The 16,416-nt window shown below is 37.6% G+C and overlaps 1 protein-coding gene across 5 annotated transcripts; it reads left to right on the top strand.

Moving 5' to 3' along the window:
• Nucleotides 1-306: 306 nt before the first annotated feature.
• Nucleotides 307-13,373, top strand: RNF6 (ring finger protein 6). Of its 5 annotated transcripts, none has more exons than XM_032219725.1 (5): nucleotides 307-376; nucleotides 4,866-5,507; nucleotides 7,773-7,977; nucleotides 8,593-8,685; nucleotides 10,295-13,370. In XM_032219725.1, the coding sequence occupies exons 2-5, from the start codon at nucleotides 5,346-5,348 to the stop codon at nucleotides 11,914-11,916; spliced, it is 2,082 nt and encodes a 693-aa protein (XP_032075616.1). In that variant the 5' UTR covers nucleotides 307-376; nucleotides 4,866-5,345; the 3' UTR covers nucleotides 11,917-13,370. The 5 variants fall into 5 exon arrangements, with proteins under 5 accessions (XP_032075616.1, XP_032075615.1, XP_032075614.1 ...); XM_032219724.1 differs by lacking the exon at nucleotides 307-376 and adding an exon at nucleotides 422-483; XM_032219723.1 differs by lacking the exon at nucleotides 307-376 and adding an exon at nucleotides 423-483 and having other exon boundaries at nucleotides 4,678-5,507.
• The last annotated feature ends 3,043 nt before the right edge of the window (nucleotides 13,374-16,416 follow it).

The raw sequence follows: 16,416 nt of genomic DNA, 5'->3' as shown, positions 1-16,416 counted from the left end.
CGTCGCCTCTCTCTCTCTCTCTCTCCCTCTCTCTCTCTCTATCCGAGTCTCCCCTCGTCCTCGAGAGCGCACCACGTGGAATCCAACCGGCTCCCAGGCGGCCCCTCCTCCCCGGGCAGTTTCCTTCCCCGACATGCACCGCGCCATAGCTGCCAGCTAAAGACTTTGGCAGCAAGCAGAGCTACGGGGAAATCAACACGGGCCCGTATTAAAGAAACGTCTATTCTAAGCGCCTTGGGAGATGTCGTTAACACACATTAACCGGATATGGATTTGGTGAATGCTGGGAATTGGAGTTTTTACCGGCTGCGATTGGAGAAATTGAGAAGAGGAAAGCCAGGCGCATGCCGGGCGTTGTAGTTCACGTATGTGTTTGGTAAGGAGGAGGGGGGGTGTCCTCTAGTTTCCATGGAAACCTATTTCTGGAAACTAGTTTTGAGGTTTGGAGTGTCATAGACTCGCGGTAAAGATTACGTCTTTAAGGTAAGTGATATGTAACATTAACCAAGCAATTTTCAAAGCTGGTGTGGCATTAGGGCCGAATTGTGACCTAACCCAAACAAAATATTCCAGATTTTATTTGGGGGGGGAGGGAGGAAAGGAGTGAGTAATAACTTAATAACTTAAAAGTTGCACTAGTTTGAAAACTTCTCCATCTCCTAACAAGGCTAAAAAACAAGAGGAACCTAACTCCTTTTATAAGCAAAGTGTAAGTGATGTTAACAATGGTAATGTAATTGGGACTGGGAATTCTGTTGCTAAGTGAAAGCGCAACATCACATAAACACACTGATTTACCACAGCAGTTCTAGTTGTAAGCAACTTTCACAAAGCCATTAAGCATGATATTATGTGATCATATCTTGCAAGTTCCTGTTGGCTTCCCCATTGATTTTGCTTGTTGGAACCCAGCAACGAAGGTTACAAATAGCAATCCCATGACTGCAGGATGCTGTGACCATTGTAATTGCTGGCTGGTTGCCGGGTGCCTGAATCATGATCCTGTGACCACAGGGTTACTGCAACAGTTGCAACTCCGAAGAGCGTTTGTAAGACTCTTCATTTGAGAACTATCTGTATCGCCTTGTTGTGACCTGTCTCCTGTTGTGAAAAACACTACCTAAGCAGAGAGATTTCTTCTATCACTTTTAATGGTGAAATTACAGCACCAGTTTGTCTCAAAACATGGGTGCTGCTACTATTATACCATAAATTGTTCGCTGCAGACTGTCTACAGTCATGTGCTACTTTTTTACAGAGTCTTGCCACAGGCTGTCAATTTTTAAACCAACTTCAAAAGTTATGCCTTAGCTGAAGAAGAGTTTTTGGTGCAGACATGAGCAAGCAGTAATGGTAATCACAATTCAGCAAAAACACTGCAGGATATTTTCATTTCCCTCCCTTCTCCGTGTCTGGTCAGTTAGATAAACATTTTATTGCCAATGTTTATCAAACTGAGGTAATTTTTGAAAAAAATAAATCATTGACTGAGGATTGAAAATCTTAAAACTACCGTAATCATGCAAATTGCTGATTCACTAAACTGCATACTTAATCATTTTTTTGATGATTCAGTTAAATAATACCTTGACTTTATACAGGCCATGCATATAAGGTAATTATTGATAAATGGGCAAGACTATCTAGAGAAAAATAAATTGCAGTGCCAAACAAAAGATTTCATGGAACAGTTACAAGTTTATTTTTGGAAACAAGCTTATTATGCCAAAACACAGAGTTCTATTATGTTTTTACTATTTTCATTGTGCTTTAAACAACACATTTTGGATTAATATCAATACTATTTTTTCTGTTAAGGTTTTATAATGCAGTCCTTCTCAAATTGGTCTTTCCCAATTGCACGTGGACTAGTTTCCAGAATTCCCAGACTTTCCCAGGTTGTAAAAATATTGTACAGTATCTATGATTGAGATCTGCTTCATCATTTATTATCATTTATTGAATTTGTACCTACCCTTTCATTAAGGAGTTTGAGGCAACATAGACTATGCTTTCTCCATAGAATAGAATGCTTGAAACACAAGGGCAGTGTTATAAAGAGAATGAAACATCTGTATTTATTTTGGAAGTATATAAGAAGGCCACATCTGGTTTGGGTCACCATATTATTAAAAAATGTTGAAACTCTGGAAAGAGTGCAGAAAAGAGCAACAAAGATAATTGGGGGACTGGAGGCTAAAACACATGAAGAATTGTTACAGAAATTGGGTATGTCCAATATAGGGTGACATGATACCAGTGTTCCAATATTTGAAGGGCTGCCACATAAAAGAAAGGGTCAACCTATTTTCCAAAGCACCAGAAGGCAAGACAAGAAACAATGGATGGAAACTAATCAAAGACAGGAACAATTTAGAATGAAGGAGAAATGTCCTAAAAGTGACATTGGAATGGCTTGCCTTCTGGAGGCTTTTAAGAAGAGACTGGACAGCCATCTGTCTGGAATTGTATGGAATCTCCTGCTTGAGCAGGGGGTTGGACTAGAAGACCTCTAAGGTCTCTTCCAACTGTTATTCTGTTAAGTATCTATCTCTGATGTAATTAAACTGTTGCAATTTCTCCAAAATAAAATATTACTAGACACCAAAGTATTTTATTAATTTTCATTTTCCCAATATTTTGTGATTGCTGTAGTGTTCTTTCAGTTGAAACTCACTGGTTATGATCACACTGTATGTTTAAATCCAGTCAGTTACTACCTTATCTTTACTGTTTTGATCTAGAATAATTATGCTAACTGAATAAAAGACAATCATTTTAAAGAATGTGGTTCCTCTGCTTCCTTCTGTTCTGTTTTCACTTTTATAGCAGAAAGTACTGTTAAAGCTTTAGTATGTAAACAACCCCTTCCCTACAGCCAGACAGGTAACAGAAGGCATGATTTGAACACTGCAGCTTAATGAAGTCCTTGGAAAACATGTTCTGTCATTGTGAGGGACAATTTTGTTAGCCATTTTATGCTTAAATCTCATTTCCAGGCAACTGGGTAGTACAAGACTATCTAGAATTATGATTCTAGATTAATGGATTTATGGTCATAGATTCTTATGATTGGATTATTATAGTAGTAGTAAAGTCACTTTAGTAGTGATATGACTAGAGAAAAGTACTTCTAACAATTGACTTGGGATGCTTCCATTTAAAATCATCTGAAAGATTATGAATTTGCACAACATGCTGGATCTTGAAATGACCCAGTTATATATGAGGCATGAATGCAGTACGGTTATTGATGAGTATCATGACAGCAAGCAATTGATAACTTGGCAGAAGAGGAGCATGTACATTTTTAAGATTAATTGAGTATTGACTAAGGCTAAGCTAGTTTTGTGATCTGAGAAAGCTTTACCGCTGAGCATCAGGAAACAATACATCTACCGGTAATTGTAGATATTGTAATACTATATTCCCCACTTTTGCTGCTTGCTTTTTGGTCTTGGGGTGTCTGTCTGGGACAATATAAGTACTTTATGATTCTTGTGAGTTCTTATTACGCATTATTGGATTTAGTATGAATTGTAAACTAATGCCTGCTTAAATTTAATGCAACCCAAAATTCAGTTAATTCAAGGCTAGTGTGTATGCAGTTGAGATCAATGCCTGCACAACTGCATTTGATGTTTCAGACGCTGCTAATCTTTATGTGCAAAATGGAGAAAAAGATTTCATCAGAGGAAACAAGTACAATTTCAAAAAAAAAAAAAAAGAACAGGCTCATTATATTAGAACAAAAATCTGATGCAATTCAATGACATAAATATGATCGTAGCATAAAACATTAGCTGTTGAACTGTATGAATTTATGGTAGACTGCTAAATTTAAATTTAAGTATATTCTTTTACCATTTACTGTAATATTTCAGTATATACAAGAAATTATATTGAAAAAATGTCATTGCTTATTTCCATCAAGTTGGAACCAATTGCAGTATTTTCCATAGAAAATATTCCAATTTTCCACTTTAAATAGGACAAATTCAAAAAATATGACCACTTTAAGGAATTCATTAACTGAACTAATTGAGACCTGCCTATCTTTATATAACCTACTAAATAAAAAATAGTCAACCACACTATTGCATATGCATTGTGAACCTCAAAAATTGATTAATTTCTGTGTAATTAAAGTGGCATGCAAATTCAGATAAATTGGGTTGAATTATTCTTAGATGAGTTAACCATTTTATGAACCTAGCAAGGGTTTATATAGACATCAGATACAAAGAAATAGCAATTATCTTCATTGAAATTCTGCAAAAACAAATTAGTATTCAGCAACAGAGTGGTAAATGCCTGGAATGCTCTACCTGACTCTGTTGTTACATCCTTTAACCCACACATCTTCAACCTTAAACTGCCTACCGTGGGCCTCACCCCATTCCTAAGAGAGGAAGGCGTGCATACGCCACCAGCATGCCTACTGTCCCTGCCCTACTGTCCCCATTTATTTGTACTCATTTCCTTTGTTCATGCCAATGTTTATACTTATACCTGTTATCTAGTACATGTTCGACAATAAATAAATAAGCAAGTATGATCTCGGGTACTTTCATGAACATCCCATGGATCCAATCTTGCTATTGATGAATGAGATCATTTTAAATTTGCTGCCCATATAAGTACTTTGACATTGTTTCTTTCTGCTATTTCTTCCAGTTTCCCAGGACGGAAAATATCTAGGATTTCCTGGGTCTCCATCCTAACCGAAGATTAATCAAATCTGACCCCGCTTAGTTTTCTTGGAATCAGCCGTGCCCTTCTAAGCGCTACGTTCAATATCGTATCACAAAATCATAATTGTAAAAAAAAAAAATACATCTGCTTTTTCTCTCGGTCTCTTTCAGCAGCGCAATTCTTAACAAGGCGCCGGCCGCGACTCGGTTTCCAGGGTCCTTTCGCGAGCGAGCTGGCAGGGAAACGGTAGCCGCCGGTCCGAAAAGTCCGTCGCACTTTCCGCTTTCGCGAGCAACTTCCTGTAAACCCGCCGTTGCTCAGTGCGAGGAAGGGGGCTGCTCGCGCGTGCGCGTTCCCCCTGGAACCATGAGCTCCAGCGTCAGAACCCGACGGGATTGGTTTGCTGCCGCACCTCAACGCCTGGTACGGTAGTTGGTCTGGCCCCTTCCTTGGAAGCTGCTGCCCGGAGAAGATTAACGTAGGCTGCGATGGGGTTGTAAGAAAACCGGCCTTCGGCGGGCACGGCTTGGGGTGGAGGGGGGATAAGTAATTGCCGCTTAACCTTTTCCTGGCGAAGCTGTGATCTCCGGGCTATTGGCTGCTACGGGAACTTAAGCTTTATAGACTGCCGGCCTAAAGGGCTCAATTGGATGCTGCTCAGCCCTGTTCCTTTCTCCAGTGGATGGCGGTTGGTCGTGGTGTTAATCGTTCTCTCCCCAAACCCTCTCACACCCCCGCCCCTCCTCTTAAGTCTCCAGGCGAGGAGGGAAGAGATCAGCGCCACCAACGAAGACGGAGAGAAATTCATCCAGGTAAAGAAAAAGGAAACCCTTCATGGGTGTAGTTGCCTTGGGAAATGATCCGCCTGCAAAAGCTTGTGCTACAGTGAAGTTGCTGCTAAAACGGAAAGCGCCTTTGTTGTAATAGATTAAAAAAATCTGTTTCTGGGAAAGAAAAAGGAAAGAGGAAATCCTAAATTGGTATTATTCCTCCATTTAGTCACAAGTTATACCGTAAGGTGCCTTGGGAAAGGATCAGTCTGCAAAAAGCTTACCCTTCAGTGGCTAGTCCGTAAGTGCCTTTATGGTTATAGATTAATAATCTGTTCCTGGGGAACGTGTCTTTCATGGTAGGTGGAAGAAGAGAATTACACAATCCCGAAATTGCTAGGATCTTTGGATGAGTTATTTATTTCATAGTCCTTTTCCAGAGTTATCAACACCTCTTTGCTTGCTGTTTCCTGAAACTAGTCCTTGGCAAAGGAATAAGGAGGCACTTAATTTCATTTTGCTCTTAACCCTGTTCACTGGGAGTTGTGTAGCGCAGGAAATTAGTAGTGGAATGTCAAGTTTAACGAGTTTTGTGGATTAGTGGCATATTTATTTGCTGGGATACTGTCCCAATCCTTACTATTCCTCCTTTTATTCACACACGAGAGAGGGTTGTCAAGATTTACTATTAAATATGAATATTTAATATGAATATCTGTAAAAAGGAACATCAAAAGGATTTCTAAGACTGTGCAGTCTGATATGAGTGGATCTTTACTTGTACTGCTTTATGTCATGACAGGTTCTTATTTCTAAAACTATACGACTTGTACAGATATGATATATCTGCTGTCATTGCATTTTTAAAGAAGTAGTCATGATAGCATCTTCTAAAAGGTGAATCTATAGACATAATAGAGGAGAGACTGCTTGATGATCCTCTTGATCAATATTTTTTGCCTCTATAAATATTCAGCACATGTTTTTATTTTTTCATGAATAGGATTCATATATATAATCTAAATTCAATTCCCTGTTGAAAGAACTCTGGAAAACTGAAGGTGCCCAGTATACTTCAGAGGATTATCAACATTACACAGTGTTAAGATCATCATTTTCTCTCCTTAGGAAAACAGTGGGGGGAGGTAATGTTGATTTGAGAACTGCTTTAACTGTTGATTCTTCATCTTATGAACTTTTATTGGCTTTTAAATACCCGAGTGCATTTATTTTTAAGATAAATAAAAATATTCCAGTTCTGTAAATGAATAAATCTTACCCACATTTAATAAGTTCTTTACTCTCTTCTTAATTATTGGAATTAATTGTCTAACGAGGTTTTTCTGTAGTAGAATTTTGGTATTTGGCAATGGCTGATGGCCATATTACCTGGTAGCTTAGCAAAGAATTTTCACAATTCTTTAAATGTAAAAAGCATTTATGAAATCAACCTTAACAGGGTTTTGCAGGATATATAACTGTTGAAGGAATGATAACCAACACGCATTGGAAATCAAAGATGCTTCTCTGCATTTATAATGAGTGACATAGACTTGACATACTATGGTATAGTTATTAATAGAGGGTCTGCTGAAAGTTCCTTTGTGATGTTTGCAGACAAAGAATGACATGGCAGATTTTATCTATCTTATAGTGTCCAGTTTATGGAGTAGTCTCCCTGGAAGTATATGTAACCCTACTTTCTGCAGTTCTGCAAACAGGTTAAAACGTAGCATTTCAGTGCAGTTTCTATGCCAGCTGATTCACTAGGGGGGGGGCTGTCATCTGGAGTTTTATTTTTGTTTTCTATGTATATATTTTTCTTTTGATGCTACAGTATTCTGACTAGCTATTACTGACTTCCTTTTTGTCTGATGTTGAAGATGCCTTCCAAAAAAATAGATTAACAAAAGTGTAATGATATGTAATGTATTTAGTATTAACTATGATACTTTGTAGCATTGATACTGTAGCATAATAGCATTTTGTACTGTGAGTTGTTATCAGTTAGGGTTAGGCAAAAAAGAAAGCTTTTTTTCTAGCACTGAATTTTAATATCAAATAAAAACTTGAAGTTCAACTCTACACATGTTTAATGTGAAATAATTTATATTGTGTACATTGTGGAACTTATTTCACAATTCATGCTGTGCAACAAAGAAATTAAGTGTACAGTTCACTGCATGCTTATATTGAATTGACAAATATGTGAACACGTGTCATTGTTTCTTCTTTAGTAACTTTAAAACCATACGAACATTCAATTGATAAGTCACTTGCTTTTTTTTTCTTCCCTTTTTTAAATAGTTTATTTCTTCCAGAATGGCTTGTTCTAGAACTTGCTCAGGAGAAAATGGAGAACAGGCCACTTCGCAGAATAACAGTGGTGATAATGAGAGGCAATGGCAGCAGGAACGCCTCAACAGAGAGGAAGCTTATTATCAATTCATTAATGCACTTAGTGATGAAGACTACAGATTAATGAGGGATCGTAACCTTCTTGGGACTCCAGGTGACTCTTAGTTTAAAATACTTTACACATCTAATGTAATACTGAATTATCTGCAGTTTGATAATTAAAATGAATTCAAATAATACTTTAGCTTTTATGTTCAAATTGCCCACAGAATTTACTGTATCATGTAACATGGTAGATAAACAATACTATTTATTACTTATGTGCCCTGAATCTTAGTGAGAAATACATTTAATTCTATTTATTTAAATTTTATTTAATTGATTATACTGTTACCAGGATTTTTAAAATGTGTATTGCAAATTCTTTTCATTTAATCTTTTTTAGTTGATTTGGGATAAAGCTTATAGAAAGTACATACAAAGTAGAGCAAATACAGTTTCTTAAATCTCAGATAACAAATCTCAGATTGCATAGAGGAAATACGGAATAGTTTGAGGTCACTTACCTTTTTAGGCAAATGATCTATAAATACAAGGAAAAGTTATGAAAGGTTTTGCAGTTTATGCATATTAATACTTTTTTTACCATTCTGGTTTTCCATTTATTTCTTTTTAAAAAATCTTCAATTGTAATAACAACTATTGTTTTGTTTGTTCATGTGCATTCAGATAATAAATAAAATTAACAGCATAAAACCAACTCTTTTAGGAGAAATAACAGCAGATGAGCTGCAACAACGTTTGCAGAGTGCAAAGGAAAATCAGTCATCCCAGTCTGAGCCAGAAAATAGAGAATGGGAAGGTAATACTGCTGGATGTAAACTATTCTTTCTTTCTTTCTTTCTTTCTTTCTTTCTTTCTTTCTTTCTTTCTTTCTTTCTTTCATAGTTTTGGGGAAAATGCAATTTATTTTGCATATATGTTTCAGAAAAAAAATATTTATTAGAATCATCGGCCAACATGCTTCATGAGCTTCTCTGAGGCTAAGGAAGAGGATTAGTTGTGGAAAACTGTAAAAGGGAATTAAAGAAAACCAGAGTTGGAATTTTAAAAAAAGTGCTTGTTGGAAAACATTTGATACTTTATTTCTAGGGGAAAGGCTGCAAAATATCCATGCTGTTGCTATAGTTAGCCCAAGGGATGCAGTGGCTCAGTGGCTAAGACGCTGAGCTTGTGGATAAGAAAGGTTGGCAGTTCAGCGGTTCAAATCCCTAGTGCTGCATAACGGAGTGAGCTCCTGTTATTTGTCCCAGCTTCTGCCAACCTTGCAGTTCGAAAGCATGTAAAAATGCAAGTAGAAAAATAGGAACCACCTTTGATGGGAAGGTAACAGCATTCCGTGAGCCTTCAGCGTTTAGTCATGCCAGCCACATGACCACAGAGATGTTTTCGGACAGCGCTGGCTCTTCGGCTTTGGAGATGAGCATTGCCACCTAGAGTCAGGAACAACTACCACATATGTGTGAGAGGAACCTTTACCTTTATCTTACAGTTAGCCCATTTGTTTATTTCTCTTCCCCCCCTTTATTATTTTTATAAATAACTCAAGGCAACAAACTTACATAATGCTCCTTCCTCTTTTTATTTTCACCACTACAACAACCCTGTGAGGTGAATTGGGCTGGGAGAAAGCGATTGGCCCAAAGTCACCCAGCTGGTCTTCATGACTAAGGCGGGACTAGAACTCAGAATCTTTTGGTTTCTATCTTGGTGCTTTAACCACTAAACCAAACTACAAGTTGGATGTGGCTGGTGGATGTTTAGATGGAAGGTGAAAGACTAACAAACATACCTTGTTAGAAGGGATAGATATTCTGTGTTTTTTCAGAAGCATTAAGAATGCATATTTTTAAGAAAATATCTGAAATGTAATTGAAAAATCTAGGGATATTTCAGATCATATAAATCTTTTACTTTTCTCTGTAACTGTCCATCTTATTATGAACTCTGCTTATTATAGGGTGGGATACTATTGTATTCTTTCTTTTTTTACATTGGACCAAGTTAAAAACTTTAGAGAGTACCTGAGGTTATTCAGTTAATTGACATGAAATTTTACAAACAACTCTTACTATTTTTTAAAAAATAATGCTTATTCAAACATTGTTGATAATATAGAATATATAAATCTGTGCCTATAATCTTTATCCTATTTTGGGTAACCAACATAGCTCATGTGTTACAGTATTGAAAACTGGTTTTACTGGTTTTTGACATGAAAATAGAAATTATATTTAGCTCTCTGTAGTAAAATAGTATAGTGTAGAAAAGAATAGTATATTGGATTACACTTCATATTATTTCTGCAAGGAGCATATATTCATATTATCAAGTGACACTCATACTTAATTGCCTTATCTAAATGAAATCAAACCAAAACTCCTAAAATGTATTTCTTTAATTACTCACAGATTCAGAGACGCTTGGGGAAAACATAACCAGCAACTCCTTACTTGAGTGGCTGAACACAGTTCATCATACAGGAAATTCCACACATAGTGGCCAGAATGGAAACCAGAGTTGGAGAGCTGTAAGCCAGGCAAACCCAAGTAGTGGAGAATTCCGATTTAGTCTTGAAATAAATATAAACCACGAACAGAACAATGATATTACTCCTGGGGAACAACTGAATGAGTTCTTACATGGCCATTCCAGTAGAATGCATATGGAAAATAGACCTGTAATTGCAAATAGCCCAGTAGCAAGCCGAACTAGGAGCAGGACATTAGCTAATTCTGTTGGCCATGAATTTGTCTCATCAGGAATTGGAAACGCTAGTGGTTTGCTGACTCAGAATGCTGAAGAAAATTCTCGATTCTTCTCTGGTAGACTTGGAGCTAGAAGTTCAGCAAGTTCAACACCTAACAGCCTTTTAGACGACAATGAACACAACATCATTAGGCAAAGGAGAACCCAGAGAGTGACGCCAGTAAGATATCACAGAGGGAGAGCTAGAACTCGAAGAAATGCAAGGCCAAGGACGGAGGTTTTAAGATTAAGATCAACTTTTAGAGGCCAATTCCAATCTCTTTTGGAAAATGGGCAACCAGTCAATATACAACAAATGCATGCAGGAGCTAATAGGGCGCACACAGCCCAGCCTTCTCCAGAACAAACTGAGGAACAAGCATCTTCACTCGGTGTAACTTTGGAAGAGGAAGAATCCGTAAGAGCCACAGCTGCATCTAGAAGGCATCCTAGTATTACATTAGATCTTCAGGTGAGGAGAATTCGTCCCAGAGAAAATAGAGATCGTGACAGTATTGCTTCCAGAACTCGTTCAAGAGCAGGCATGGCAGACAATTTGGTGACTCTCGAAAGTGACAACGAAGGATTTATTCAGAATGTTTCACGGTCTGAATATGCAGGAATACGGACATACGTTAACACTATACGGATACCTCTTCATAGGGCATCAGATACTGGACTTGGTGAGTCTTCATCAGTGGCTGTCAGATCAATTTTAAGGCAAATTATGACTGGATTTGGAGAGCTAAGCTCCTTAATGGATACAGAAACAGGTTCTGAAACGGAGAGGAATAGTCAGCACTTGTCAGAAGTACAGCCCCCAGTGCCTAACTTGGACACTTTAAATAATATTGATGTATTTAATGCAACTTCACCTAGGGATAGACTAACTGAACAAGATAGCAGGGAAAGGCAGGGAGAAACAAATTCTATCCAACATCATCAAAATAATAATACCCCAAATAGCAGAGCTTCATTTGTTGAAAATGGAACACTTCCCATCCTTCGCCTTGTACCTTATCTTTTATTAGAAGAAGATTCCAGTGACAACTTGAGAGGGTTGACCAAAGACCAGATTGATAATCTTTCCACCCGGAATTATGAGAATCCCCATTCAGAAGATGATGAAATAAGTAAAACGTGTAGCGTGTGCATTAATGAATATGTTGTAGGAAACAAGCTAAGGCAATTGCCATGCATGCATGAATTCCATTTTCATTGTATTGATCGATGGCTTTCTGAAAATTCCACTTGCCCAATTTGTCGGCAACCTGTAGTAACTTAATATTGCAGGCAGTAGAAGAATCATCAAATCCAGAGGCCTCTTTTTTTTTACTGACTTTGAATAATAAGAGGATGTTTTAGATGTTTAAAGTAGGAGAAAATCTCATGATTTGCTAAAGGATTGACCTAACGTCCAAGTACAGATATAAGAGGTACAAGAGTAAATATTCAAATTACCTTAATGAAATTATATTTTTCTATATAATTTTGTTATGCATAGCACTTGTGTAATTCAGGAGCTTACGTTATTAATCTTTTTATTGAGATTTCCATTTGTTTTCTGCAGTTCTAAAGTAATGTTATTATTCTATAAACAATCCCCCTTTTAAGTTGCCAAAGAACAAACATTGGGGCACCTGGCAAAAAGGTACTTGCTATTTGAAGTGCTTTTCATATACAATGTATATTTTTATGGACTACACTGCACATTTGGCTTTATTTAAATGTTTTATAGAAGTTTTGCATGCTTTTTATACAGTTTCCCATTGACACATTAAGATTTAAATCTTAAAAGCAACTGAAATTTAATTCACTCGACTGATTTGGACAGTCCATATTTTAGCATATACAGCCATAAGATTAGAGTGGATGATAGCTAATCCATACTTGCCTCTTCTTTGGTCATTTCACAACATTCAGAAAGGAAAGTGTATATTTAATAAGTCCGTGGCAGCACTTTGGCTACAAAAAGGAAAAAAGATGCTTTGGAATGTTGCAGGAATGCTCATGTGGCCCTTGGCAACTTCTTGAAAGTGTGGTGTCTTTTCTTTGGTCATACACCCATCTTCATTCCAGATTAGCATAATCTTAGTTTAGCCTTGGGAAAGAAGCTCTAGTTAAATAAGTTGTCAAAAGATGATTGATACCCAATCGCAGCACTGTGTTCCTTTCAAATCCAAAGCACTCCACACCCAACATATTGCATTTGACACACATGAAGACAGACTAGTTTTAAAAGAATTTTAATTTGTACATGAACAATGATCATACTTCCTTAACACCATGCATGGTTCCCTTTTTTAAAATAAGCAATACTATCAGTTTGCTGTGAACAAAAAGCATGTAATTATTGTTATCTTAAAATGGAGAACTTCCAGAGGATTTTGTTGTTAAGAAAAAAATGTATGTTTACTGTAAGATATCAGAAACATCTGTATGCTTGGGTTGAAGGCATATTATACCAATATCTGATAAAGAAATAAAACAACAAAAAAGGAAAAGTTGTGAATCATTTATGTCATCTAAAATATGACAAAATTGATGTACTGCTTGTTTCTTTCTTGCAGCTAGTTGAACCTGTTGAGCTTGGTTTGTAGTAAATAGCCTAAGGACGAGTGTATATCAATTAGTTTTAGAAGTCTTGTGTGTTGTTTTCCCCATAGAATGGGGCAAACAGTCTAGGGAGCCAGAACATTTCCTGAAATAATTTTTCTCTTGCAGTAGTACATACGGTATCCTTTTTGATCACGGTAAACATGGGCTAGCAGTCTACTCCAGATGTTAAAATGATAAATAGCAATAGCACTTACATACTACTTCATAGTATGGGTGGATCACACACCATAGTATGGGTGGATCACACTTACATACTACTTCCACTATGGGTGGATCACAGATGTTTTTTCCTTCTTCTCTCCTTTCTTATATCTCCCACAAAAATAATGCCCCTTTTTTGTTTCCTCAATTAAAAAGAAAGTCTAAACAAATGTTTCCTGTTCTTTATCTATACTGACTTCTAGTGTTTTCAACAAACAACTGAGTATTAAATCTGAATACAAGTAGAACACAGAAATCAATATAGGCAGGCCTTGAATTAGAACCACAACTGAGGCTGGAATTTTGGTTGTAAATCAAATCATTGTGGTGGTTGAGCATGTAACCTGACTCAATTTTTAAATTGTTTTTACAATATTGTTAAGCGAGTCACTGGTTATTAAGCAAATCACACGTTGTTAGGTGTTGCTGTTAAGTGAATCCAGCATATCCAATGAGCATTTATTATTGTTATTTAATACAAAACATCAAAAAACGTTGCAAATTGCAGTCACACAATCCTGATTGCCAAGTGATCACGGATGTCTGTGTGCGGTAGTTATAACATCAATGACAGGTCACAAGTAGCTTTTAGTTACTGGTCATTAAGCAAGGAGTACCTGTATGTGTGTGTGTATCTGTGTGATCACAATTCTCTCAAGCAAAAAGAAACCAAGTGGAATTCCTTGAAGGGAAAGGAATTAGGAAAATCGCTTTTGGGAGAGGATGTGGAAGGCACATTTTGCTGTTTATTTAGGAGTCAAGAATTCCTCTGGATCACCATGGCAGGTATGTCAACATAGATAGGTTTCCTTTTGCCCCCACCCCCCACTAATCAAGATGAGATTCCATAATTGATTAGATGCCATCAAGTCACTTTTGACTCCTAGCAGCTGCATAGATTCCTAACCTTTCAACCTGTGCCCCCGCCCAAAAAAAGTTGTGCATTCATTACCACTGTAACAGAGCCCAATGACCTTGTTGCTGGTTGCTCTCTTCTCTTTCCTTCCATCTTTCCAGCATTAGAGCCTTTTCCAAATAGCTAGGTCTTCACATAATATCCCTGAAGTAGGTTAATTTGAACCTCAAGTGAGAATTCTGGTTGGTCTTGTTCAATGATCCATCAGTTGGTTTCCTTGGCTGCCCATGGTATTCGCAGGAGTCTTCTAAAATTCACAGCTGTCAGAATCCTTCCTGTCCTGCTTTTCTAAAGTCCAACTTTAGTTGTCAAAAGGAATATCCTGGTTTGTCCAGTTCCAATCTTTCTAGGTATGGACATCTTACAACGTGAGCATCTTTTCCAAGGCCTTCATGGTTGCTAGTCTGCAGTTTGTTTACAAAAAACAAACAAACCAGAATGTAATTCCACTTTTCCTCTCAGCATTGTGTATGTCAATGTTAAAGGGCTTCTTTTGGGAGAAAGGGGAAATCTGACACCCGTTTAAGATTTAAAGCATCAAGACAATTTTAAAAAAATCTCTAAGTCACTAAATGGACGCACATGGTTTTAGAGACATATATGAGTTAGAAATTAAAACATAAGAGCTAGAAATTAAAAGACGCTTGCTCCTGGGAGGAAAGCTATAGCAAATCTAGACAGTATACAAAAAAGCAGAGACATCACCCTGACAACAAAAGTGTGTATAGTCAAGGCTATGGTTTTCCCAGTTGCAATGTATAGCTGTGAACAGTGAATCATAAGAAAATCTGAGCACCAAAAAATTGAGGCCTTTGAACTATGGTGCTGGAGAAGATGCCTGTGAGTCCCTTGGACTGCAAGGCGATCAAATGGGTCAGTCCTAGAGGAGATCAACCCTGACTGCTCTTTAGAAGGCCAGATCCTGAAGATGAGACTCAAGTACTTTGGTCACCTGATGAGAAGGAAGGACTCATGGAGAAGAGCCTAATGTTGGGAAAGATTGAGGGCAAAAGAAGGGGACGGCAGAGAATGAAGTGGCTGGATGGAGTCACTGAAGCAATAGACGTGAGCTTAAATGTACTCCAGAGGATGATAGAGGGCAGGAAGGCCTGGAAGAATGTTGTCCATAGGTTTGTGATGGGTTGGACACAACTTCGCAACTAACAACAACAAAATAAGAGTTAGGAGGGGACTAGGGAAGAAGAGTTCTTTCATAGTCTACACCAGGGATCTCCAACCTTGGCAACTTTATGACTTGTGCACTTCAACTCCCAGAATTCCTCAGCCAGCGCATGGGAGTTGAAGTCCACAAGTCATAAAGTTGCCAAGGTTGGAGATCCCTGGTCTACACAATATGCTGTTGGTGAAAGGTGTGACCAGCTGAGCAGAGGCCCAAGAATCCAAGGACAAAGAATGGAGGAGGATCAGCTGTCATCTTCAGTGGATTGGGAAGACAGATTATTTTTGGGAAAAGAACCCAATCAGTGTCAGAACAGAAAAATGCCTAATAAAACAAACCTACTAAAAAAAAAAAGTGGTTCAGAGGCTAGCTGGGTTTTTTAAAATAGAAAATTGAACTATTGAACAGAGAACAGAGTGCCTTTTGACCAGCCCAAAGCTTTTCTTCCTTGGAAATACAAACCAATTAAAGAGGGGATAGCTTTATTATACAATTGCAAAAAGCCTGCAATTAAGCAACTGGAGGAGAAGGGAGGAGGTGAAAACTCTGCATTTGACACATAAGAAACTAAAGGTGGTTTAGACAGAGGGGTGATAAATACATGCTGGATATTTTTTTATTAAGTTTCAATATTTGCATGTGCACACTGTGCTCAGAACAGGAACAAGACAGTATATACTATATACACACACACAAGCACTTTCTGTTCTTTATTGTAATCCTTTGTAAACAGTAATAAATGTCAACTGTGATGAACATCACACCCTGTGTGTGTTTGGATTGGTTTCTTGTCCCTTACAACACTCTCAACGGACAAATGAAAATAGAATTATTTATTGGCCAAGTGTGGTTAGACACACAAGGAATTT

The sequence above is a fragment of the Thamnophis elegans genome, chromosome 6 (assembly GCF_009769535.1).
Source record: "Thamnophis elegans isolate rThaEle1 chromosome 6, rThaEle1.pri, whole genome shotgun sequence".
Taxonomy (NCBI): Eukaryota; Metazoa; Chordata; class Lepidosauria; order Squamata; family Colubridae; genus Thamnophis; species Thamnophis elegans.
Note: the sequence above shows the minus strand (reverse complement) of the source record. Positions and strands in the feature narration are given on the sequence as shown.